The 27,285-nt window shown below is 40.3% G+C and overlaps 1 protein-coding gene and 1 long non-coding RNA gene across 3 annotated transcripts in view; one reads left to right on the top strand and one right to left on the bottom strand.

Moving 5' to 3' along the window:
* Nucleotides 1-1,206: 1,206 nt before the first annotated feature.
* On the bottom strand, nt 1,207-25,950 carry CRTAM (cytotoxic and regulatory T cell molecule). The gene is made up of 10 exons (XM_010986561.3): nt 25,815-25,950; nt 18,530-18,676; nt 16,172-16,324; nt 14,470-14,613; nt 13,163-13,324; nt 9,275-9,355; nt 7,145-7,228; nt 5,168-5,314; nt 3,510-3,596; nt 1,207-1,693 (listed from the first exon to the last, which is right to left on the bottom strand). The coding sequence occupies exons 1-10, from the start codon at nt 25,858-25,860 to the stop codon at nt 1,563-1,565; spliced, it is 1,182 nt and encodes a 393-aa protein (XP_010984863.1). The 5' UTR covers nt 25,861-25,950; the 3' UTR covers nt 1,207-1,562.
* LOC135318454 (uncharacterized) overlaps nt 5,200-27,285 on the top strand; it is a 55,525-nt gene continuing 33,439 nt past the window's right edge. Inside the window, exon 1 of one of the 2 annotated variants that reach the window (XR_010378938.1) lies at nt 5,200-5,286. This is a non-coding gene — a long non-coding RNA (uncharacterized LOC135318454). The remainder of the gene's footprint in view (nt 5,287-27,285) is intronic. The other variant, XR_004133861.2, reaches the window with a different exon arrangement.

Here is a 27,285-nt window from a genome sequence, read left to right as displayed (position 1 = left end):
AAAGGGGTCGATGAAATGCAGTGTGACAGACAAAACATCCCTTCTGCGACAGTCCTGTCCAAATTGCATAATCCGAATCCAACCATGAGGAAACATCAGACAAAGCCAAACTGAGGGACAGTCCGTGAGATAACCAGCCTGTAATCCTCAAAATTGTCCAGCTCCTGAAAGTGAAGGCAGGACTGAGGCACTGTGCCGAACTGAATGGGATGAAAATGAAATATGTCATTCTGAGCTAGATCCCCTGGGACAGTTGGGACAATCAGAGAAACTTGGATGGAGTCTGAGTTCTGCTAGTATCCCTATATGAATGCTAATTTCCTGATTTTGGTGGCTGCATTGTGGTTACAGAGGAGGGCGTCCTCGCTTGTGGAAGAAATCCACACTCAAGCATCTGGGAGGTGACGGGATATCATGCCAACTTACTCTCAAATGGTTTTGAGGGAAAAGTGCTTTGTTCTAGTCTCATGTCTCTCAGCAATTTTTTGATTGTTAAAAAAAAATTTATCACGAGAAAAAAATCAGCACGGCTGGATCTGTCCCCTGGAACCGACTACAAACTCATAATTTTTGTGTGTGTGGTAAGGCAGTGGCGGGGAGGGTATTCTTTCAGAATTAGTTTATTCAGATCCAAAGAATGGGAAATGTCATAAATAAATGTTAGAAAAAAAAAAAAGACATGTCACTTTCACATTTGAAAGTGAAAGGAGGAAGTACAACTTGGAACAACCACTAGAAACACAAATATATATATATATATTCTGCTCTTAATTAAATAATTTTTTTAAAGCATCCATTGTCAGTAATCAGTATATTCAACTATTATTTTCCTTTGTACATGTTTTTTTTTTATAATGAACTGTCCTGGTAAAAGCATTATCTATCAGGTCAACTCTTGTGATTTAGTAAGGAAATTCTAAGAAAATGGAATCTTTGGGCCTCCCTTGAACTGACACTTGGCTCCTGGGGCGTGAATCTTGGGGCATTCGTGCTCATCTGACTCATTCATTGTTCTGCAGCACTTTGCCCTGACAGTGAATGTGCCAGTTACATCTTCTTAAAAGTCTATCTTGAAAGTAAGCTCCTAGGATTAGAGACCTTCTTTAGGTCCTTTTCACCCCTAAGTTCTTTATTTGGAGACCAAAAAGAAAGACTAAAACAAAATTTTTTTTTTTTTTTTTTTTTTTTTTTTACAAAGTAGTTCCATTAGAGTCCAGCATGTAAAATCTCCTGTTTCCTTTACAGTAAGATGCTAGCTGGTCACACTGACCCTGATCCAAAAGCTTAGTAGAATCCTCCTGCTCTGAAGTAGTGTCAGGCATAATAGATTCTTTCTTTCTTTTCTTTTTCTTTTTCTTTTTTATCTACAAAGCTTTATGTCCATGGTTGGTTCCTCATTTGTCACTCTGAGTCCGGGGCAGATGAGCATCGGAGGACACCATCTTGCATTGCACTCAAAAGTACGCTTTTCACTTTAAGGTAGTTATGCTCCTCCCCACAGGCTGCTCCACTCAGGTGATGATGAGACTGCCCTGAAATCGTATTTTCTGTTGCAGGGAGCACTACACGATGCTCTCTGGTATATGAGTGTGCTCTCCTTTTAATTTTGAAGGTTGTGTCTTTTCCTTCCTCTTTGTTTTTGCTTCTGAGTACAACTGTGTGATGTAGTTCATGCAGCTCTTGGAGTGAGAAGCTGGAAGAAAGACACATTGAAGGTGAACATTTAGTTTGAACAATGTTGCACCTACTTATTTGAAACACACTGATGCACATGCTATAGGTGAGTCCAAATGTTAATGTCTTAAAAAATTGAATCTGAAGTTCACTGATGCGTATACATGGTCTTGAATGCACTGTTATAGTCTACTTTTTAAAAAGTCTTCTTAGGTAAACAATATGCTCATAAACCTGAAATTATGTATATATGTGTGTGTGTGTGTGTGTGTATACACACACACACACACACATACATATATACACATACATACATACATACACACACATCTCTGCTATAAAATAATGTATGTTCCTGGACAAAAAACCCCACATTGCCTTTAACATAATTTCATACCAGAAGTAACGGGGCTGATGGGAAAAAGTGTCAGGGTGGCCCTCCGAAAGCCCACACAGCTCTGTACATGGAGTCTGGAGATGACTCCAGAAGATATCTTTCAAATGAGCAAAAACAAGAGTTGAAATGCTGGATTTGAGGATGCTGAGGGAAGGAAGATGGAAGTAGAGGTCAGAGCCCAGGAGAAAGTGCAGCCCCCGATGGCCACGACAAGCCCCCTTATGGGGCTGAGGAAGTGGGGGCTCTTTCTGGGGAGTGAGTCCTCTGCAGGTGCTCATTTTAAACTTTCTTAAAGGTGAATTGCACTGGCTTCTGCTTGTTCAGCAGTGGACCTGAGGGCTTTTTCTTTTCCTGCTAAGGTTATACGTCTACTCCCACTGTTCTGTTCCCCTCGCCTGGGAGAATAGGCACAGGAAACACCCTGACTTCCACATTATGCTGACGTCCTCCTCCTCCCTGCCAGTTGTAGGGGGAGGCTGATGCTATAGAGACGCACGGGAGGCAATACAACGGCCTGTGCGCAGCTGACACACATTTTCCCCTCCCACCCCCAGTTCTCGCACAGGCCGCTCACTCGTGTCCCTCTTCCTGCTACTACAGCTGTTCTTTCTTTCCACTTCACATCCTGCTAGGTCAAAACAAAAAAGGCAGAGGTGTTGTAAAGGACATGCTTCCTACAAAACCTCAGTCAAACCAATAGAAACTAGTGGCAAAGCTCCCTGCATTTTCTTGCAGCTTTTGGCGGATGGAGTAAGTTCATTTGCATGGAGGCAATGATGGTTGGAAGGTATAAGATTCTTGCTTTGCTATATACTCTTAGCTTCTGTCTACTGGATCCTTGTCAAGAATACACACACACACACAGAGTCTCCTTTTAGACTCCTTTCATATTTTGCTTGAGGAGTTATGATGAAGTCATCCAGAAGACCTGAAACATTTCTGCTTTAACTAGCCTTCTATTCATTTATTTAATACAAATGTATCAAACACCCCATTTGTGCCACGCCCTGTGTGAGGATCTAGGGGTTCACATAAAGTAGATCCAGTGATTCCCCACCTGGAGGTATATTGTGGGACCTAAATTAACACACCAAAAATGACAGTCTGGTGTGGGACAGGCTTCCCTGGTAAAGGTGTACATAGGACACTGTGGTGCAAAGAGAGAGGGATGGTATAGGGGTGTGCCTGTGTGACTGAGGACACAGGGATGGCTTCCCAAAGGGGCATACCTTCAATGATGGGAACTTAACTGCTATTTTTTGCTTTTTCAAGATGTATTTCCTTAAGTTCTGCAAGATGATTTAGGTGATTTGATTTTTTCAGTGCTAAAAATCAAGCTTTGATTTTTGACCCTCCCGATTCAAGGCAAATTAACAAAAAATAATTAACATATTAATGAACCTCATTTTTCCGATCTTGGGTCACGCAGTTGACTTACTTTGGCCATTTTTCTCTTGGGATGATGTTTCTTCATTATTTGACCTCGATCTGTAACTTTCTAGAGTATGTTCTGAAATTTCATTTTCTGCAAGAAGAGAAAATTGTTATTCAATTTCTGGTGCCACAGACATCTATTATTCAGAAAAGTATGTTTGAATGAGATCATACCTGTTTTTATACAACAGTAAGCTTATCGTCACTCCCCACAAAACCTCATGTCCTCATTCGTTCAACAAATCGTTTTTTATTCTTTACTATGATTCCTGCAGGCATTGTGCCAGGCAGTATTAGAACTGCGGAAGTCAAATGACGGCAGGTTCGAATCAAGTATTGTCTTTTGGGAAGAAACCATTCCAGTACTGTGGGGGCAAATCATCAATGGGAGATTTTGAAACAGTACTGTGGCATTTGCCTTTTGTGCAGGGACAGCTGGAACGCCAGACTCTGGATCTAGGTCTATTTATGATAAAAATGTTAGTCCATCTGAATATCTAGAGAGATGGATATTAAACTAGGAGAAGTGGTACTTTGAAGAGGGTCAGATCCATTCAAAGATGTATTTTGCCTTAGGATATAATGAGTTCTCTGTCATTGGAGGTGTTCGAGCCATATGCGGTCAAATCAGTGATGTCCCAGAGCACTATAATGCGAGTCACACGTCATTTAAAATTTTCTAGTTGCCTAGAATTTTCTAGTTTGCCTTTATGCTCAAAATGTAAAAAGAAGCAGGTAAAATTAATATGTTTTATTTAACTAGTTGATTCAATATATTACTATTAGACATATTCTTGTGTGTGTGTGTGTGTGTGTGTGTGTGCGCTGCATCTTCAAAATTGGGTGTATATTTTATTCTTACAGCACATCTCCAGAGTGACTAGCCAGAGTTCTTGTGCCAGCTAGCTGTATTGTGGCTAACGTATTGACGGCACAGGTCTAGATAACCACTCAGAATTAAAGAGGGTTTAATCCTGGCGCACATTTATGGAGTGAATAGAGCAGGTGGTTATTCTGGATAACTTCTAAGGTCCCTTCCAGGTCTGATATGTGTTGAGTTTGTGTATTTTAATAGGTCATCTTCCATGCTAGTTCAGTAATTTTGTTTTCATTTCTAATGATAACCTTTAAATCAGAATGCTTAGGAAAAATTACTAACATATTATGGTTGACGGAGGCTGGGTGCATTTCTTTCAGAGTAAAAATGAGCCTAAAACAGTCTATTATATTCAACCTGTGATTGACCATTCCGAGGATAGGAACTCCTTGAGGGGAAGGACTTGCTCTGACTTGTTGACAGATGTGTCCCCAGAACCTGGAAGAGCTCCTGCTACACAGTAGGTGCTCAATGAATGCTTAATGAATGAATGAATGAATGGGTTCTCTAGCATCCTTTTATAAACAGAAGCTTCTACAATTGAATGCCCATTCCTGGAGCTACTCTAGTGTCTCTTGGTCACGTACACTGGACAATGCAGTCCGTGGAGATTCACATCCTGTGTTTACTGCAAAACAAACAGTTGCTTATTTGAATGACAACAGTTACCACGTGGATGGCACAGCATCGAACGGAACAAAAAGCTTTAACTGACAGAATTTCCCTTTTTGCTGGCCAGTGGTTTCCGCATCTTACAGCCTCCGTCAGGCTCTCTGCCCACTCACCTTTTTTCCATACCACGTGTGCTTTCCGAAGCTTCATGATGAAGAGCTGGACGATGATGAAGAGGATGAAGATGAGGAAGGACACAAGGGTCAGGAGCAGGACGCCGCTCTTCTTCCTGGTCAGTCCCGCATACTGAAGGTTCGCTTCTATAAGGACAATGAAAGGACGTTAGACAGTTTGAGGGTGGTTTTTTTTTTTTGTTTTTTTTGTTTTTTTTTTTTGTGGTCACTAAGGAATAGATACAATATTTCCAAAATAGAGTGGAGCTAAGATGAAGAGATGAAGGAGAGCTTTACCCTGAAGGCAAAGAGATTCGCATTATTTGTTCTCTGAAAACAAGCAAACGGGGATACAAACAAGCAAAGCAATTTTTTGGGATGACTCGGAAAAGGTTTTTAAGTTACATAGGAATCGAACTAGTTATTTTTCATTTTTAGAGAAAATATGTGGGAATGTTGACTTAAATTATAGCCAGGGGATTCAAATAAGCTGTAAGGAATGAGGTTTTGTTTGTTTGTTGCTGTTGTTTTTAGCAAAATGTAGTTAAGTAGCAAGACCGGTTGTTAAGGAGCTTGGAAAACTAGTCAAATAAAATGAAATTTCACTAATCTTGGCTCAGTTAAATGAGGTCCTACATGAAGGCATTGGGAGATAAACCAGATGAGCTCTTAAAGATCTTTCTCTGATTCTGTGGTCTCTAGTTTTGATAAATGTCTCTTGTGGCCCCCTCATCTCAACCAGCAAGCAATTAAGAGTGTCAGCTACATGTAGAGCATCAGCTTGGAGATGCATAAGACACAGTCCCTATGATTTAGGGAGTAGTTCTCTCTATATGTAAATAAACAAACAAACAAAAAACCCAGAAGAACAGAAGTGAGTTATCTATGCTGAATTCTGGACCCACCTGTGTTAGTGTAATGTGTTCAGGGATTCAGAGGCAGGAGTGGTCCCTGAGTTGGTCAGGAAAGTTTTCGGTGAGGATGCTGGCCTTGAAGGAGGATAAGGAGAGGGGTGATGAGGATTGCCTTTCATCAGGGGCAGTTCGGGTCAACACGGCCATGGCAATCAGAATGGGGATGATGTTTTCAGAGAAGGGTGTGTATTCTGATCAGGACTTTACAGAGACAGGACTGTAGAGGTAGGCAGTAGAGGGCACCTTACAAAGGGCTTAAGGCTCGTGCTGTGTTGTAGACTGTCAGAAGTCATAGAGGTTTTCTGAATGTAGGGGTGAAGAGTACAAAGGGCTGTTTTGATAGTAGGGTGCCAAAAATGGACAAGAGGAGAAATGAAAGTTACAGTACTTCACGCAGGAGATGATGAGGGTCTGGATCAGGGAGGTACCAGTGATAGTGGACAAAATACCTAAAAGAGAAGACTCAGAACTCCTTGGAAACCTACTGATTTTATATATATGTGTGTGTCCACACACACACACACACACACAAACACACACACGAGGAAGTATAATGCTGAGGTTTTGGGCCTGGGCGATGCTTTGGACAAGCTGATTTTGTGGGAAAAGGTGCTATTCAGTTTTTAGCCATATTGGGTTTGAGATGGCCGAAAATTCAGCCAGAGGTATGTGGGAAATGGAATAAAACAGGAACTAATGCTCAGGAGAATGTTCTGGAAATACAGATATGGAAGCCTGCCTGGTGGCAACAGAAGCAATCATGGGAATGAGGAAACTCTTTACGAATTAAGGAAATAACCAAGGATGACAAGTAAAATCAAATCTACACAGAAGTAGTCCGAGGAGGAAGGGAAGTTAGCTGGTGGTTAGCAAAAAGCAACAGGACCAGGCAGAGTCTGTCAAGGAAGCGAGGGAGACAGCTAAGTCAAAGAACAAGGCCATGATTAACCAATAGAAAGGTCAAGAAAAAAAAAAAAATGAAGATGGAAAAGAGCTATTGGACGCATTGATTAAGAGGTTAAAATGTCAAGTGTTTATTCTAAATAAATAAGTGGAAACTCACCAGTGGCCAAGTGAGAGACTTGAGTGATTTGTTCTTCCTCCTCCTTGTCAATCTCTGACGTACTAGAAATTTCCATTACTGCAGCTAGGGTGAAAAGAGGACATATTCAAATGACAATGTATGTGTTGTGTAGTGTGTCTATGTCACAGAGTCATCCCAACATGGCAAGGCAGCTTTGGAAACCAAATTAAGTGATCATTATTAAAAAAACTACTGACTTCCTCCAAAAATAGTTGCCAATGATCAGGGTCACTTTGCTTTATTTTTTTTTTTTTTGTTTAAGGTGAATGTTTATTGAAGATTTACTCTGTGCGAGGCCTTAAACCGACCATTTGGTATATATTATTTCTCACCACAGCTCTGAGCAAACAGAGGTTTGGAGAAGTTAAGTAAATTGTCTATAAAGTCTTAGAGCAAGTAAGTGGCAGAGCCAGTATGGAAACTCAAAACCCAGAATTTAAACCAGTATTTTATACTTCCTTCCTGGATCAGGCCTACCTATTCATTGAGGCAGTTTTAGGTTGCTTCAGGATAGCAACCGAAGGCTGATGAGTGGCATCCCAAGCCTGCTGGACTAGAAAACCTATAGCCTGAAATGCACAAAACGAGGATTTTCTATGTTGAAAACAGGCTCAGTTGTCATTCAAACCTATGCTTTCTTCCCCCTTAGAAGTGGGATGCACTCTGAGATGTTGCTAGGTAAGGGAAGTTATAAAAGTAAGAGATCTCTTTTCCTGATTTTGTCTTCCCTATTTGACTGATTTTATCTTCCCTATTTTCTGGGTGTTTTTTTGGTAGGTTTTTTTTTTTTTTTTCCTTCTCTGCAGTCTCTTGGTTTTTAGCCCATTGCACAGCGCCACCATGTGGACCCCGAGGGGAATGAAACCATTCTTCCATTGAAAATGGGTATTACTAACAGTAAGAAAATCATAGGAATTGAAAGCTGAAAAGAATTTTGGAAACCATATTTCTTAACTTTTATGTCATATATGAAAAAGCATAGCAGAAAATTGAGTTTTTCGGTAGTGGTGTAAGCCAATTTAAGGACAACTAGATTCTAAACACATTTAAAAATATTGGATTTTTAAAGCAAGTGATGTGGCTGTTCCACTTCATATTTTCAATTTCCATTGCCCTTCAGAAATAGTATGTCTGTATGGTACATGTGTGTTTACCAGGGTTTAAAAAATCTAAACATTTACTTTTACATATTATTCAAGTTATTTTGAAAATGTGATCTGATTCTCAGCACCAGGAACATGATAATGATATGAAAGCACTTATCCCATCATCTGACATCTTTATAGAGACACTATTTGAAATAGGAAGAGGACACGTTGGAATTTATGCCTTTCTAAATGAGGCTGTCTTGCTCAAAAGCACTGTAACAACTGCATTCATTCATTCATTCATTCATTCATACTGCATTTTGTGAGTACCTGCTATTGTCAGATACTATGCTAGGTAAAAATACAAAGGTAAGTTAAATATATAATCATTGCCCACAAGTAACCATCTAGTGATTCACTATCTAAAAAACCCTGGAATTATAATCCATGTTTTCTAAATTCTTCTGCATTTATAGCTCAATCCTGTCATCAAATCTATCTGAGTTCTTGACAACTAGGTAACTGGTGAGCCTTCAAGGGTGATTTTGCTATTCGGTGTCAACTCCAAATCTCCAGATCCTGCTTTTTCGTTCTTTGTTGTTACCAAGTTTGTGTGTGTGAGTGTGTGGGGTGTGTGTGTGTGTGTGTGTGTGTGTGTGTGTGTGTGTGTGTGGGTTTGGTCTATTCTAGATGGGAACAACAAAGAAATAAGTTTCCCATAAATGAATTTAACCTTGCTTTTTACCAGAGAGGAAGTCAAATGTCACCATCGTGTGTGTGTGCGTGTGAGTGGGTGGGGGGAGCTTCCAAGGCATTAGTTGCCCTGAAGCCCAGCCCACTAAGTGAATTCTGATATGATGCTTCTCAGGCCACCATAAAGCTGAAGCCAATCAGAGAGCGTCCTATATCGTCTTATTATAAGTTAAAAGAAAGCATAGTCTTAAACCTTAGAATTTGAAAATTAACCTTCCCAAAGAGGCATGATTTTTTTTCCTCCACTTTTATTGCTGCTGACACTTACCGGTACTAGCAGACTGCTGAGGGTCTGGAGAGGACAGAGAGCTCATCTCTGGGGCATCTGAAGCCGTCTCTTGATCAGTAACTAGAAAAGGGGAAAAACAAAAGTCTGCAACTACAGAGAGCAGTCTTACCCACATTGTGCTCAGTAAAGTAGGATGCAGTAGGTGTTTGGCTGCTACCTGCTTGTGGAGGTTTTGCCGAAAGCTCAGAACCATGTGTTCCGCAGCTCTGGCTCTGGTTTTCGAATCTGTGTCCCGCTGACTGCCCGTCTGCTGAGCTGCCTGGCTTAGAAGCGCAGCATGCGGGACCTCCGGGGAGGGGCGCGCGGCAGGAGTGGCCAGAGACTACTGCCTGTTTCTGTCTGTATCCATCTACCTGCCAGTCCCTCTGTCTGTCTGCCCATTCACATATCTACCTGCCTACTTACTAGGTGACTTTGGAGTCAGTCTCATACTGGATTGAATCCCAGTGTTGCTACTTGCTTATGGCTGAGTGAGTTTGGATAGGGTGCTAATCTCTCATATGCTTGGGTTTTTTTTCTTACCTGTAACATTTACCTCTTGGAAGTTTTCTTTTTCTTTCCTTTCTTTTTTTGGGGGGGTGGGGGGGGAACAAATGATTTCATTCATATAACTTGTTTTGCACGACACCTGGCTATTTATTAAGCACAATGCTTACTAAATGTTACTGTATGATATAAAGCAGTGTTTAGGAATGTTTCCAGAGGTTCAGCTTAGCATCGATTTGACAAGTCAATGAACAGGCCTGCAACCAGGGAGCTTATAAAAAAAGGTACCTGTTAATTTACAAATATTGTTCCTGATATTTCTTTATCAGGAACAATATTTGTAATACTGACTGGTGGGTAATGTCTTTGTGAAATATGTGAGTGCTTTTTAGCCTTTTATTTAATCAAAGAATTTTCTGTGGTTTATTTTCTTAACCAAACATGAAAACTTTTGAAAACTATAAAAAGGCCTGACTCACGTGCCAGGAGCTCTGAGGAAAGGAAGAACCACTAAGGAAACATTAGAGAAATAGTAACATAGACAGCAGAGCTAAAGTAAGCTCTGTGGCCACAAAGATGCCAGAGAAAATTAAAGAAAGAGGAGAGCTGCTGGGAAGTAAAATACGGAAAAGCTTGAAGAAATGCCCAATAGAAATGCTAGAAGCAAATTACAAGAAGAGCTAATATAGGAAATATTGGGGACCCATAGAATAAAATTTATCCATAATGATTAAGATCTTCTAGATCTTAGAATAATGTATACTATTTGAATTCAGATAATTATATATTTATGTATAAAATACGTTATATTATATATACTATATATGTGCACAATATATACAGTGTATATATAATATATATACCATAGTGTATATATACAACTGTGTGTGTGTGTATATATATGCAATAGTCTGTAGCTGTGTGTGTATATATAAAGAATTTGCATTTACTTTGCTTTATCCTCTATTTAGCAAACTTACTAAATAGACTCATTTAGACTGAACGTTGTTCTGATTAAATGGGCACTGGTACATTATGGTTTCTCTCTCGTTGTTTAGAATGTTATAGACCTGTGCTATCCACTATGGTATCCATCAGCCACATTGGCTATTTAAATTTAAAATTAAGAACCGTTAAATAATATTTAAAATCTAGTCCCTCAGTTGCACTAGCTACGTTTCAAGTTAGAATTTTGGAAAACCTGTATCCACCACTGTGATCTTGACAGCTTCCAAATCCTTAGACCTCTGATGAGATTCGTGATGAACTGAGTGAATGTGATTTTGATTTTTGAAACACGCCCACATTTGAAAGATTTGTATAAATTGATGAATCAATATTTTCCAAATCACCAAGGCGTGATGTTACAAAATTGTGCCTAGAAGAAAGATCCATTCAAAGTGCAAGTTTGTTGAGTGGATTTTAATGTAACAAGAGTATGGAAAGTTCATAGTGGGTTCTAGAGTCCACGGAGCAACTAACTTTTAAGAAGCCACCTCTTGTCAAGTTTTAGTGTAGCATCCAAGAAGCCTACCCACAGTTATCCGAAAGGCTATTAAGATACTCTGCCCTTTTCCAACTTGTCTTTGTGTGAGGCTGGATATGTTTTGTACATAGTTCAAGCAAAACAACATATCACAAGAGATTGAATGCACAAGGTATGAGAACCGAATTGTTTTCTATTAAACTAGATATTAAAGAGATTTTATAAAATGAAAATAGTAAAACAGTGCCATTTTTCTCACCATTTTTTGGCATTGCAAAATACAGTTATTTTTCCATGAAATAAATATGCCATTTCACTTCATCTGTAGTAGATAGATTATTTTAAAAATAAATATTTAAATCTTTTTTTTTACAGTTGTACTTTCTAACAGGTAAATATTAACAGGTGTAATCCACATAAATAAAAATTCTTTGGGGTCCTCGCTTACTGGGGATCTGTGACTGGTGCTAAGGAATCTACATTTAGACCACAAATAAAACTCAAGTCTTTGACAATTATTATTAATAGAAGCATTTTATGGTTATGATTTCGAGTCCTGTAGAACTCTGGCTTTTAAGGAGGAGAAACTGATTTCCCCTTTAGCAGTAATTTTTGTAGATGGCTTGAACAATTGCTGAAAAGTAAAACTTTTTTTTTTTATTGTTGGCTCTTAAAATCTGAGTGTCTTTCAGAAGCATCTCGATAAATAGTCTCATTTTCTCTTTGGGGATCCTCTACACTCCTCACGTGCCCTGTGCTCCCATTCCTCTGATGGGGTGGAGGCTGGGGAGGGGAGTGAATTGTATAGAGGAAGGAAGATTTGTGCCAGCTTACAGGAAAGCCCAGTCTGTGGGTCCTTGAGTCTTCTAAATGCAGCTTCCTCAAGCACTGCTTTTGGTTTGATGACAAAGTGACCGGAGGAGAGCACGTGGCAGTGAGAGGGGAGCTGTTAACCGCAGCGACAGCCCCCACCGGGCAGCATGACAGCTTTCCCACAGTGAGGTTCTCCTTAACAAGCGCCTTTCAGCCTCAGTTATTTCATTTGATAAAGAGCTTTTTCAGCAAATGCACTGTCATCCAACACCCTCCACCTCCACTAGTCTTAGTGAATTCTTACACTTAAGGAATCTTTTTTTATAGTGAGAAGTACCTTACAAGATAATGAAAGTCAGAGTCTCGTTAATGATAGACATGTGACTCAGGCCACTTCTTAGAGGACACTTCTTGGCTCAAAAAGTTTTATATATTTTAAAATTATTTCCTTAACTTTTGGTGAAGGAATCAGAGAACAGATTCTGAAAATGGAGGCAATGCCTGTTCACATTTAATGTTTGATGTTTTATTCATTTTACTTTATTATTACTATTTTTTTGGTGTTCTTAGAATATTAACAGGATTAAACTAAAATGTCCAAAATGGTTATAACAAAATAAATCTAAAGCATAATCATGACTTAATGTGACTACATGGGTATTTATAACAACATAAAATGATATTGACAAGTTTATATATACTTTAGTTAGTATCATCTTTTGGGTTCAATACAGAGATGTAGTATGCTTCACATGATCTCTCCAAAAACATGACTGCAATTAAACTATTTAAGGTCAAGTTGTGCCAGCTGTCATGATCAAAATGCAAGCAGGACACCGTTTGCATATGGCGCTCTGCTACGCTTTCTGCACAACTGGGCTCTGCTGAATGTTGGAAGAGTTGCCGCCCTGTTGCCCAGCTGGAGGAATTTCAGTCATTAAAGGAATTTGCTATTAAGGAAAGCTTTGCTGACAGTGATCTCACCCTGAGGGGCTCTTCCTACTCCACTTAATTTTGTTTGGAAGTGTAATATTAAGGTAAATTGAAAATGATAAAGACAGTCAGTCACTGGAGGTTCTTACCCAAATCTTCAAACCGGAAAGGTGCTGCCAGTTTTGTTCCTTGCAGGCCTTTGTGTCGGATAATGCAGTCCGCTGTTGAGTTTCTGCCGTACGCGCGGACTCTGAGTGTGCTGGTGCTGTTACACTTCTTCCCATCAGTTTCAAATTCATGGTGGGTTTCACCTAGGGAGCAAATTAAAGAGGTATGTGAGGTCACAGCTGTTTAATGCTATTGCATGGCTTTGGTTCTCTGAAAGGCCAATGGCCTTGACATCTTGGCCAACCTGTTAGACTTCTAACCTCATTCTAACTTTCGCCAGCCTCCTGGGACGTGATTCGCCATAGTTACAAAGAGAAGCAGGTGAACAAGAGTGGATCAGTTTCTATCAACTCTGCCATTAAAACTACTGAAAAAAACCAAAATCCAAAGCTTATGGTTACACAAGGACAGCCTGATGTCGTGAAACACAGAGACTCAAGACTTTACTCAGATTGATTGAATAAGACAAATTAAAGGAGAGGTCTTATAATGAAGTAGAGTTGGCACTGGACTGAGTCTGTGATTACATAAAATTGGATGGAATGTCTGTTGAAATGTAAACAAACTAGAAATAGTTCCTAAGCTTTAATGTTGGAGCAGTTAGTTTATCCTGCTTTAGTTAAAAGGCTAAACGTTTAGATTCTTTGTTACCAAAATAGTTTTATCTGTCATGGTGGGTATGACATGGTACTACACTGTTTAAGCAAGATCATTCATAACTGTTCCAATTACAGGTATTGCAATAAACATATTTTCAATTTTATTTATTTATTTATTTTTTAATATATATATTTTGAAGTACAGTCAGTTTACAATGTTATGTCAATTTCTGGTGTACAGCACAGTGCTTCAGTCATACATGAACATACATATATTCATTTTCATATTCTCTTTTCACTGTAAGCTTCTACAAGATATTGAATATATTTCCCTGTGCTATACATATTTTAATTTTATACCTGCTAAAAAGTTTATGCTCAAGGGTAATTGTTATGTTGCACCTTTTATTTTATGAAATTTTATGAAGCCATAATGAGCATTCCATTTTAGGTTTCTACCCTGTTTTAAACAAAAACATGTAACCATGTTAGCTGTGTTGAGGCTTTCTAGAGTAAGGCATAATATCTAATGGTTATAAGGATAATTTGTCTGGAAAAGAACTGATGAATTATTGAATGGTGTTTTCTGGCACCTGCTGCCACCAGAGGGTGCCAGAACACTTAAAAATCCCTTGGAAATATAAGAAGGAGGAAAACAAAGGAGGAAAGAGAGCCGAATCACCACTTACCATAGAGCTCCACGTTGGTCCCTAAACGCCAAGTTATCTGTGGAGGGGGCTTACTTCTCACGGTGGAGCATTTCAGTACAACGTGTTCTTCTCCATTTTGCGTTCTGATGACTGAAGCTTCCAGGGTTGGCATGGTGGGAGTTGCTGGAAGAAAATAGATTTTTCTCTGCTTAATTAGCAGGTCTATGTATCTTAGGAGAGCACAGAGCCTAATAATCTGCAGGGATTTGGTCTAAATAATGGATTTTTTTTAACTTGACCTTTCTCAGAATATAGTTAAAGGGCTTTTATGTACTTGTAAAGCCGCTCTGGCTGTAATCAGAATATTTGTTACCCAGTATTGCGATTAGTCTCTGGAAATTCCCAAGCAGACTATGTTACAATAGCAATTCTTAAAGTTTACATATGACTCTATTTGACTGGCAGAATGCTAGGTGTGGAACAGAAGCTTGAATTCTAGTCCCATCTCTGTGACTAACTATTGTTAGAACCTGGGTAAGTCCTGCAGCTTCTTGGTCTGTCAGTTTCCTGGCTGTTCCAGCTCTAAACTTTCATGAGTCTGGACTCACCTCAAGGAGAGTTACTTCTGTCCTTCCCTCACATCAAACATGCGATTCTCTTTTGAAAGGCCCATTGGTCCTTTTTCTTCCTACTCCTGTCCTGGAAATACTCTGTGCACTAGATGTGTTAGATGCTGGTAATAGAAATATGGAACAGATAAGGCCCTTCAAGGAGTGTAGTTTGGTGATAGACTCGGCCCCTAAGCTGTTAATGAAAAGATCACGTGTTAAGTGTGATGACAGAGGTAGGCATGGGGTGCTGTGAGAGCCCAGTAGGGCACACAGTCAGCCTGAGCCAGAGTGGTGTCGGGGTGGCCAGTAACCTGGGGAGAATATGACCCTCAAGCTGTGTCACATTGGTTTTCAAAACCCCTAGGGAGCCACTCCTGCCTAGAGACTTGGTCCTCATGTCTTTATGGCAGGCACCACACTCTACTAATTCAACGAGAGTTCTAAGAAATTCACTTATGTGATATGTGAGATTATTTAGAGATCAATAAAAGGCAATGTTTTTAATTGATCTACCACAAAAAAGCAAAAAAAGTAAAGACAGTAAGACTCACACTGAACTCAACTGACCATCTGCAGAACCAAGCATGTCCCAGACGATCAGGAGCTGTCACTTCCTATCCACACCCGTCACCTCCCACCACCCACAACGGAAGAGAGGAGCTTGTTTTACAGAAGATGTGAGCTGACTGTCCAGTGCAGTTACGTCCGAATTCGTTCCATCTTAAGATGTGCTGTCATATGGTTTGACCTGATGGATGCACATGTTTTGCCTCCTAAGTTAATGTGCAAACTCCTTGTGGGCAGAGATTGTGCCTAATTCATCCTTGATTCCCTGCAGCCTGGCACAGTGCCTGGCACATAGTCACAGCTCATCCATTATGAATTCTCTTTTCTTTTAGGTCCCTAGAGAGAAAATTGAGTTGATGCCAAAGATGAATTTCACAAATCCGGTTTGGTCTAAGGCATGTCACTCAAAATGCTCCTTTGTGTTTCCTTCCAACAAAAGATGACAGGGGTGCCCAGGAAACACCTTGCTGCAGGCAACCTTTTTTAACTAAAATGTTAAGTTGAAACATGAGCCTAAGTATATATTGCTCCCATACTGGGTTTACTGGCTTTCGGTCACCTACCTAACACAATGACTTTCACTTCCTTTGTTCTCACGGAGTTGCTGTAATGCAAACACTTGTACACGCCTTCGTCTTGCAGTGTTACATTAGGGACGCTGATGGAGAGCTGATTGGCGGAGTGGTGAAGGAGCTGGTATTTGGAATTTTTTAAAGCTGTACAAGAGGGAAAAAGAGCTGTTACGAGGCGAGCTATCAGATGAATACAGACTCTCGGTGGATTGATTATTCACAAGAATAGCTTTTGATTTTCACACTTTAAAGGAACAAATGTCACATCTTTGACTGAGCTGCCTTCCAAATTCTAGTGTCTCCAGCTGGATGCCTCTCAAGAGCTGGAAGTTAGTCTTGGAAATGCAATATTTTGATGCTGGGATCTGTGAAATAAGCAGTTTGCTTTCTTTATGCTTGTAGGAAACATATTTATGCTATGCCTGTGCTGGTGAAGGGTTCAGGTTGCAGGAGGATTTTAAATGTATGTATTTTTGCATTATGAAAAATGCCCCACTGTGACTTACCTCTTTGAATCCGATTCATTGCCTTGTTACAATGAACATGAAGAGGGGAAGATAATTGCACTGATATTCATTACTCTAGCTGGGTGGGTGCTTTTTAAGTTTTAAAAGTTCATTATTGTTTGAACTTCCCTAAAGATTATGACTGAGTCCTTCCAGGTTTAGGGAATGCCCCCCCCCCCCAAAGCTCTAGAAAGTTCTAGGCAATAGCAAGTGTTCTTTTTGGTTCTCTACTGACCTGAGATTTTCAGATCAGGTCAAAGGTCCTTTAGCAAATAAGAAGCTCCTGATATGAGTGGTTTTGTTTGTTTCTTCCTTTTTTTTTTTAGTGTAAGATTTATAATGTGAACAAGCTTAAAATAGTTAAACCTTCAATGGCTGACCAGGGAAGGTTGTTTCTCACCTGGAATAATGGCTGTGTGTCCTGGGACACTGATGTTACATGAGCTAGAATTCAGGAGTTCTCAACCTCAGCAAGACTGACGTTTGAATCCATAATTATTTGTTGGGGCGGTGGGGGGGGGGGGGGCGCTACACTGTGCATTATACGATGTTTAGCAGTATCCCTGGCCTCTCTACTCTCTAGATGCCAGATTCCCTTGCCTTTACCCACTTAAAAAAACAAAAACTATCTCTAGACATTGCCAGCTGTCCCCTGGAGGAGAAAAATTACCCTTGGTTGAGAACCATCAAGCTAGATCAAGGCATTCTGTCTTTGAGAATGCCTGTCTTCTCCCAGTTTACCAAAAACAAAAACAAACAACAGAAAGCATTGTTTAACAGAATTCTCTCTAAAGGTTTTCTCTCAGAACTTTTAGCAATTAATAACTACTTATTCTATTGGAATCTAGTATTCATAGCTGATTTAGCTTGAAGTCATATATTTAGTTATTTAACATTGAACCTATTAATTTTTAGCGATGTTTCAAAGCACATCAAAAATTTTTAGAGGCTTTGCTTTGTAAAAGCAGAATGAAATTTGCTGTTGGAGACTTTTCCAAGCATTGGCAGTTAGGAGTGTGAAGTGGAGATACAAAATGATCTCAGGATGAAGGGGAGGATTTTGTAAAATCCTGCCCGAAGACATGAAGTAAATAGACTTTTAAAAATCCCTTTCCACAGAAAAAAATTTTTTTTTTTTGCATGAAATGACAGATATTAACTAAACTTATTGTGGTGTCATTTTGTAACATACACACATATCAAACCGTGTTGGGCACATTACACTAATACAATGTTATATGTCACTTATATTTTAATAAAACTGAAAAAAAGGAGTCCCTTTCCATCTCGGGCGTCTAGGACTCACTGTGTGTCTGTGAAGACAGGAAGGACTGCCCTCCTTTCCAAAGTACTATGTCCTGTCAATTCCTAATGCTTGAGCTGATGTTGAGACCAGTGGGAGAAGAGGAGGCGTCTGTGATGTGACTTGGGGCTGCTCAGATGGAGAACGAAGCAGCTGGCTCCAGATGTGGGGTGAGGGGTTGGCTGCTTGAGGACAAAGGGACCCCCGTCAGGCAGTCCACCACAGTCATTGCGCTGTTGGTGGTTTCATGGTCACTGAGAGTCAAAAAGTGACATGGGGGTGAGGTGGGTGATGGAAACCTGCTTTCTCATTTGAGCCCCCTTTACCCACCATTCTGGTGGGGTTTCCATTTCAGACTTCCTGTCAGAAAAAAAGCAGCCGTGTGTGAGATCGCAGGCTTCTGAGTGTGATTGACGTGTCATAGTAGGTGGGGCCAAGCCCACCATAGGGGGTGACTCATGTCGCCTTTCTGTCCCAACCTGTCTGACTGGAAAATCCTCAGGTTGAGGTCTGGCGGTGATTGATTTTTCCTTGACTTACCAGGATGCTCATTGAAAAAAATGGTGAACCCGGACGGGGCCAGCCACTGCAGGGAGGTGGTCCCCGCGTGAGCAGCGACACACTTCAGAGTGAGGGTCTGGCCTTCCTCCACGGTGATGGTTTCCGTGCGGTTGGTCCGAAAGGCTTCTGCAGAGAAAGAGAACTGGGGACAGTCAGGCTGGCGTGGGCCACACCACCCCTGAGCTGAGGCAGGGAATTAGACTATACACAACCTTGTCCATCATTCGGTCATTTAATGCACATTTATTTTCAAATTTATTTAATTAAAAAAATTTTAATTGAAGCATAGTTGATTTCCAATGTTAATTTCAGGTGTACAGCAAAGTGATTCAGCTCTCTTTCTCTCTATATATACACACACACACACACACATACATATGTATATTTTTCCTTTTCAGATTCTTTTCCATTATAAGTTATTGCAAGAAATTGAATATAGCTCCCTGTGCTCTACAGCAGGTCCTAGCTGCTTATCTATTTTATATATAGTAGTGTTTTAATCCTTTTAATCCTCAACCCCTAATTTATCCCTCCCTGACCTTTCCCCTTTGGTAACCACAGTTTGTTTTCTCTGTCCATGAGTCTGTTTTTGGTTTGTCAGTAGAACTTGTAGCACACATTTCTTGTAGAAACAAAACATACACTGACACCAAAAAACACGAGGAAAGGGGGGAGCGCCACGTGCAGGAGCAGTGAAGACGTCTTGGGAGGAGGTCTGATTGAAGGTGTGGGGATTTGATAGGAAGAAAGGAAGAGAAGTTGAACAATGTCTATTAGGCACTTGCCCTGCTGGGAACTGCGTCAGGCAGTGTGACTAACATTTAACTTAACTTTCCAACTAACTCTCTAAAGGAAGGATTATTTTGCTCACTCTACAGATGAGGGGATAGAGGCTCAAGGTCACAGAGGTCCTGGAGCTGGGACCTGTACCCAGGTCTGCGGGCTTTGAAGTCCATGCTCATGGAACTAGGTCAGACTGTGTAAGTGATGAGACCCCAGAAAAGTCAGCCTTTCTGGCCTCGGTTTATAAAACAGGCGACGTGTGCCTTCAGGTACAGGTTGTGCGTCTACGATTCTAAGAACGGAATTATAACCTGTGGGAGGGGGGCTCTTGTGAATCATGGAGCTGCCTTCATGGAGAGCAGTTAAGCCCCATCCGCAGAAGAGCCTCCCCACAAGAGGGAGGATGTTCTAAGATCTCTTCCAATTTAATATTCCACAGCAGTGCTTTCTCCAGGCAAACATGAGTCTTATTTCCCCAAATCACAACCCCTAGAGAATGATAAACAATTTATTCGAAGCAGCTGCAAAGTTATCCGCCCCAAAAAGAAATTAATAGAAAAATAAATTGGCTTTATTGACGATTTGGCACATTTATTGCTATGTGTTGTTTCTTTATGTTCTAAATTAAAAAAAATTTTTTTTCTGAGGACCAGACAATTCTTATCAATGAGAGTACAAAACATTTTCATAAACAGAAGAATACCGTGGGGTTATAAATAATGAATAGCAAATGCAATGAGTTTTACTGCATCATCTTAAACCTTAAAAAAAAAAAGAGAGAAACAAGAAGGGAGTTTATTTCCCTGTGATAAATTTCTGTATTAGGAAAAGTGCTTTGGAGAGCCCTGGAAATTAACTGGTGCAGACTTTTTAGTTTGTTCCATTCCTAGGTCATTAATTTCAATCTAGCCTCCAGCAATAATAACCCAGATTATTGTATTGTATTCATAGTGACTTTCAAGGGAAAAGAGTTTGCTTGGGTCCTAGTGGAAAAATACTGATATCACCAGCCAATACTGTAATGAACAATGAGGAGTCAATAAACAGAGATTGTTTTCAGGAAAGCATTGAGGCATAGGCCAGAATTCTGCTTAGGCAGGTCATTTGGAAATATTCTCATCTATAAAATCAACCCATAATTGAGTAATAAGGATAATATTCGTAGAGATGCTTTGAAATGGCAATGGAATTTCTTCTAAGGTTAAGGGACTTTTGAGCTAGGAATCTGATGAGTCTAGAACTGTCTAACTTGCATCGCATCGTTCCATTATGCTTCTGGCTTCACTCTAGTTCTTGTGCGTTATCTTGCTTCTTGCAAATAGTTCTCTAAAATTCATTCCTTATAGAAACTATCATAGTGTGAGCTTAGAAAGTCACAGTTTGATGTCAGCTTTCATGATGACATTATAATGCAGGCAATGGATAGGTATCTTTGCTCTCCTGTTGTTAATAAGAATACTGAGAGACAGGAAGGAAGTTACTACACAAATCAACGGTAGAAAAAAAACTGGTGTTGAGCAATGTGCCCTGATTTCATCCTTTGGGTCAGAAACTGACACAAGTTTGAGAAATGTTCTACCTTGGTAAAATGATCGTCTAGACGGAAAGCCTGCATTCAGGGAGAAGGGAATGGTGAAATTTATCTGTAGCCTGTTTGTGAATAAATATCTCCCATTTTAAAGATGTATATATCATTGTCTTTTTCCTGGGATGCGTGCTTATGAATTAAATGATGTCATTTAATTTTTATGGTGTCTTAAAAATGGTAATAAAATGTAGTATGGCTCTTTAGCATATGCTAAAGAATTTTATCTGCCAAGATTAGGGTTTGCCCTTGCTGCTGAGAATTCAGTTATCAGGCTGCTGAGCACAAGGTATAGGTGCCTGGGTTTCAGACAGAAAGGGCTGTGTCTGAAGCATGGAATGTGACTTCTTTCCTCTCCTCTTAGCTCAGAGTTCTGCTTTCGGCTTTATAAGACTATTTATCTTGCAGCACCATCATGTAGACCCCACGTTTGATTCAGAGATGGGAAATCATTGTAGAAAGGAAGAAAAACCCAGTGAGAAGCCACTGACCCACATTGCTTAGCTGTCGTGCTTGCAAATATCGTCTAGTGTCTAAGTCATGTTAAAAGGTAGAAGAGGAGGACAGTGGTACTTAAGTTTTGATGGTACATCTTCAAAAAAAAGTTTCCCATGATCCTGTCATTGCCATTGAAAACTAAAGTGGAACTCATCTTTAAAATCTTTTTCCACCTTAGTTTAGAGTCAGACTTTCACCTTCTTTGTCAGAGGGATGGGGTGTGGGGTATCTGCTTTGCTTACCACTTCCTCCCCTGCAGGCTGTAAAGACATATACATTTTTATTCAGCCTTAGCCTTGTCTGGTGTAGACACCGAGTGCCCTGTGCTTGCTTGCCAGTTCTACCTGTCTGGGCTTCAGAGTTCCTGTGCACAGATGATCCCTATGGTGACTCCCAAATGTTGAGCGTACAGAGCTTGACAACGCATGACTGGCGTCTCTTCTGGGAGGTTACTACTTGCTTCTGGTAGGTCGTGTTTACTGAGTGGATTATTGACTTCTGAGCTCGGTCGTTATCTCCATGACTGGGTTCATCCATCCATGCATAGCCATGTGTTATGAGGTCGCCAGTTATGACTGGATTACATGCGGAAATGGAACCTGTGACCTTCACCATCATCTCCACCCCCAACCCATGAGCCAGTCGTTCTATGAGTGGAATGGCTTCACGCCAAAGCACACATGACTGACCCTCAAGCAAAAGGGCACGCAGCCACCCCCTAAAGCACCCGTTGATGAAACCTGTGCAGTTTGTAAGAGTCCTGGCTTCTTCCCAAGGTTTGGGAGTTGCAGTGTGTGATCTCCACCTTACTTACTGTAGGTCATCATGGCAGACTGAAGAAAGAATAAAATATTCTTTCTTTTTCTTACCTTAGTAGCCCAGTTATCACATGCAAAACATTTTAAAACTCCAGAACAGAGCAAGTCTGTCCTGCAGGGACCCTGAATTCACTGTGTCCAGCTGGAACTCATCTCTGCAGCTCCCCATGCTCCGCACTCACCCAACACACACGCTACCTGCTCTGTCCCGGCGTTTCCTTTGTAGTCATCAGTGCCATCACAAGCCACTGCATGCCGGGTGTCTGAGAGGCATCCTAACCTCTTCTCTCTCCAGAACATCTCTTTAATCAACTTTTTTTTTTTTTTTCTCTACTAACACCATCTCAGTTGAGGCTGCCACTGTTTCCTTCTTGGCTGATTATAGTAACCTCCTTCTAGACTCTGCCCCCTCTGATTTATCATCCTCATCTGCTTCAGAACTATATTTAAAAAATACAAATTTGATCATTTGATTCCTTCATTAGGATTTTTTTGCTATGGCTCCCTTTGCCTATAAGAATCCAGCCAAAATTCCAGGTAACTCCTATCTTCTCCAGGGTCCTTTGCTGATACCACCCTCCAGACACTCTGTGCAAATGGCCACTTGCTGTTTCCAAAGGTCCGGTCTCAAGAAAACACTTGGCCTTTGTCCACACCGTTCTTAGCCTGGAACACCTTTCTTACCTCCTTCAAGACTCAACTCAAATTACACCCTTTATGTCAAACCTGCCCAGCTGGCCTTCGGCCTTCCTCCTCCCCTCAGTGACCTCCTCACTCCTCTAGATCCCCAAAGGCTTCGAATAGATTTCTACTGTGGTGCTTAGCACATTACTGTTTTGGTTAAGAGTGTGTCTCTGTGGGTAGATCACAAACTCCTCATAAAAAAGCTGTTTGCTAGTCATTCCCAGGGCCTAGCCCAAAGTCAGATTTTTAGGTATTAGTTGAATTAATGGCTAAATTAATGGCTAATGAGTGATGTATATATTCGTAATAAATACTGTAATAGGTGCTAACTCTGTTATGCTGTGTGATAAGTTAAAACCAGAGGCACTCAAGGAGTTAATTCTCCAACCAGAGCCTTATTTGCATCACGATTATAAGGTAGCGGGCCAAGTGCGCGTCAATTCAGATCACTACGAAAAGGCGTTATTACTATTCTTTAGACAGAATCAATAGAGAAAGTTACAAGTGTGAAAATGAATCAGACATTGTCAAAATCGAGTGATTTCCAGCTTTAAAGAACCTGTCTCAGCGACATTTGAACAGATGGATGGATGACTCTTTCCTGGTCAAAAGAGGTATCGAGAAGCCCCTACTCAGTCTGTAACTGTTCTTTGCATTCCCTGGACCCTTCTCTCCACTAAACAACCAGAACAGACGGTGCAAACTGGTGGATTTTCATCATCCATAATATAAAGCGGGATAAATTTTGAAAAAGTCTTCATTCTTATGGTGTTTTACCCACCCTAGGAGCTGTCATTGGGAGCCTTGAAGAGAGCACAGTCTCCAAGATTATGGGACTTAAAAAATTTTTTTTGATAAGATTTTGGTACTCATTCAAGTTGTGCAGTCAGAGAAAGTGCAGTGATCCTCCCATAATTCAGTTAGCTAAAAATAGCTGGCAATTTATAGCATTGCCCAAACTGATGATTTGCTGCCTTTTTGCTGATAAGAAAGCAACAAGGTCAGCTCCTTTCCTGTTGGGGACTCTGATGTGTGTGAGTAAGGTTAGGTGAGAGTGAGCAGTTGGTACTCAAATACCCTTGAGCTCTCTGGGTGGCCCTCTGCATGAGTTTTCTTTCTTTCTTTCTTTCTTTTTTCTTTTCTTTCTTTTTTTGGTGAGGGGGAGGTAATTAGATTTATTCATTTTATTTTATTTTTTTTAGTGGAGGTACTGGGGATTGAACCCAGGACCTCGTGCATGCTAGGCATGCACACTACCACTGAGCTATACCCTCCCCCCTGCATGAGTTTTCAATTTGGGATTTTTCCATAATAAATCTTCCAGATTGTGTCAACCAATGGCTTTCAAACTTTTGATCCACATTTAGAAACACATTTTCTATTACAACCCAATACTCACACACGCTCTCAGTGGAACATTTCATGAGATAATACTTTTACTATGTGCTCTGCAGGCGCATGCTTCTGTTGTCACTTAGTAGCCATGAAAACTTGAGCAATTTATCTAACTTCCTGTGACCTCAATTTTCTCATGTAAATTAGGGCTATGAGTACCTCCCTCAGTTTCTTGGCCAGGATAAGTGAAATTAACATAAGGTACCCAGCACTGTGCATGACGCAATAAGTATATTTCTCTCCTTTAGAAATAGTATTTGACTAATTTATATCCTAAAAGATTTATCTTGGATTTACCTTAAGGCAGGATTATTGCAAACTTATATAAAATGTTATTTTTTGTGAGATATTTTTATGAGGGAATAACTCGAATCCTGAAAAAGTGAAGGTTTAAACCTTGGAATAATTGAAAGCCAATTCTAATTTTAGCCATCTACATGTACTTTTTTGGAATGTAGTAGCTATTCTTCAAGTCACTTAATAAAGAAACTATTAGTTATTACCAAAATTGAATCTTTATTGAGTACCTCAGTGTACAGAGACCAAAAAAAGAAGGAACTAGTTGAAGTATATAAAATAGGAAATTGAAGTACTATGTAAAATAGGAAATCTGGTTTTTAAAAGTCCTATTCTTCAGATGTAGTTCTATGGTGAATGAAGATTTAGAAGGACAGGTGTTTCACCTGGAACATTACTATAGATTCAATATTTAGAAACAAACATCTGACAGGTAAGCAACACAGTACATGTGCAATTTCCTTTGTAAGAGTATGATACAGGTTGCAATCAGAGTCAGAGACAACACATCCTGCCCCCACTTTTGAGCAGGAATAGTTTGACCTGCTCTAAAAAGATAACTGTGTCTTTCTCTAATGATCATAATGCTAAAATAGAATTAAGCATCAAAAATCAAATTTGAAAATTATAATGAAGTGGAAAGTAAAACTGACTCAAAAAATAAGCGCAAAGTTCTCGCTGGAATTGTTATTATCTCTGAACTGATTAAAGCTTTGTAACACTTCGCCATTTTCGAAGTCCTTTCACATTTGACATTTGATCCTTATAACAATCCAGAGAGTTTGGCAGATCAAACATTGTTATCTTCATTTCAAGACGTGGAAACTATTTCAGAGAAATTAAATTATTTGGCTAAGGCTTATACAGCAAGGACGCTTTTAAAATTCCAAACTGACACTGTTTCAACTGGTATCCCCTTAAAAGACAGAGCCAATAAGCTTGTTGCATTTTGCCATAACACAGATCCCACAGAGACACACACTACACCGGTCCTTTCTATACTCTTTAGCAACTGAACAAGAGATTAAATAAATCCAGTTGCATCCCTCAGACGTGTGATTTCAGCGTGGCGGGGAAAGTGACAGAGTTACCCGAGTTGCTCCCGCAGTCAGTCCTCCGGGGGAGCAGTTGACTGACTGATGGGCAGATGTGCCATACTATTAGGTCAACTGAACATCAAAAAACATTAGCTCTAAGTCCTTACCTTGTAAGGGGAACCAAGCCAGCAGGCTGCAGACTCGCCACCACATGTTGTGCTGCGCTGCTGTCACCCTTCGTCAACTTCCTCTGGATTCTGAAATAAATAGAGCAGAGTGGTTTCTTTTGAAAGGGGGAGGCAGTGGCTCTGTGACCTCATGTGTCTCACCTCCTGCATCGGCTCTGAAAGCCCCCTCTTAGTTAGCTGCCCCCAGAACACCTCCCGGTGGAACATTTAGGGGGCCTCATGTGTCACCTCAATTGTGGAGAGGGGTGAGTGATGTGTTGGTGGCACAGATCTTTCTACCACGCGTGGGTAGAGCTGGTAAGTTAACTCGTGGCAAGGCTTTTTCGGGGAGGAGGGGTGGGAGGGATATTAACCATGTTCCTGTGTAGTGATGTCATCTGATTTTCACTTTTCTGGTTTATTAAACAATTAATATTAGACAATTTTTCCTGGACCCTTGTCAATATTTTATATTTCTAACTCTGGCAACAATTTCTAGTGGTTATCAAGGGGCAGAAGTCCCTAGTTCACATATTTGCTTATTTAAAAAGCCTATATATCCATCCACTCATCCATCTCGTTAGCCATCCAGCCATCTGGTGTGCACTGCTCTAAGATATGATCAGATATGAAAGGTCAATCCTTGCTTTTAAGGAGAATATGATCTAGTGGGGGTGACAATATGCAAATAAACAATTTTGGTATTTTATTCTCATTTATTGGACAAGGTGAGATATTCTTTATTTCATTTTTCCAGGGACACACAGCAAAATACAAATAGACTTATGTTTAGGAAATAGAGGTTAGTCTGCAGTGTTTGGAACTAATATTTACTTGTTCTAATTGAAATTCATGTTAATATTCTGTAAATGTGTCAATAGTTTGGGTAGGAAATTATATCCATCAAAAGTGTCTTTCAGATATTTTGCCTATTTTAACAGGCAGAAAGAGAATGAAAAGAGGGGAGAAAATTGACTTTTCTTGTAGTTTAGTGGGATATAATGTACTGTTTCTCAAATCGTATGAGGCTATAAATACCTTGGGCCCCCAGCTAAACCCTGCAGGTTGGAAAAGTCCACCCCAGATTAATTAAATGAGAATCTCACTACTAGAGAATCAGGTGCTACCTGTGTGTTTAACAAGGTCTCCAGGTACCGGAAGGCAAGCTTGAGAGACAAGGATGGTAAGAGTTTTCTGGAATTGAAACCAAAGTTGTGCCTGTCTTTGCTACCAGCTGGTGTGGTTTGAATATAGTGAAATGTATGGGCTTGCTTATGGAAGCAAGGAATCAGCAGGTTGCACTGCACTGTTTTTCAAAAGACTTGAGGAGTTTGGCTGAGGTGACACAGTGAGTCAGTGGCTGAACTGAGAAAACAAACCAAGACTTCTGAGCATTTGGTCTGATTTCTCTCTTTCTTCAGTAAAATTGCCTCCAGGGACTTCCAGGTTTTATATTTCAGGCTCCCTGACT

The sequence above is a fragment of the Camelus dromedarius genome, chromosome 34, assembly GCF_036321535.1.
Source record: "Camelus dromedarius isolate mCamDro1 chromosome 34, mCamDro1.pat, whole genome shotgun sequence".
NCBI classification, from domain to species: domain Eukaryota; kingdom Metazoa; phylum Chordata; class Mammalia; order Artiodactyla; family Camelidae; genus Camelus; species Camelus dromedarius.
Note: the sequence above shows the minus strand (reverse complement) of the source record. Positions and strands in the feature narration are given on the sequence as shown.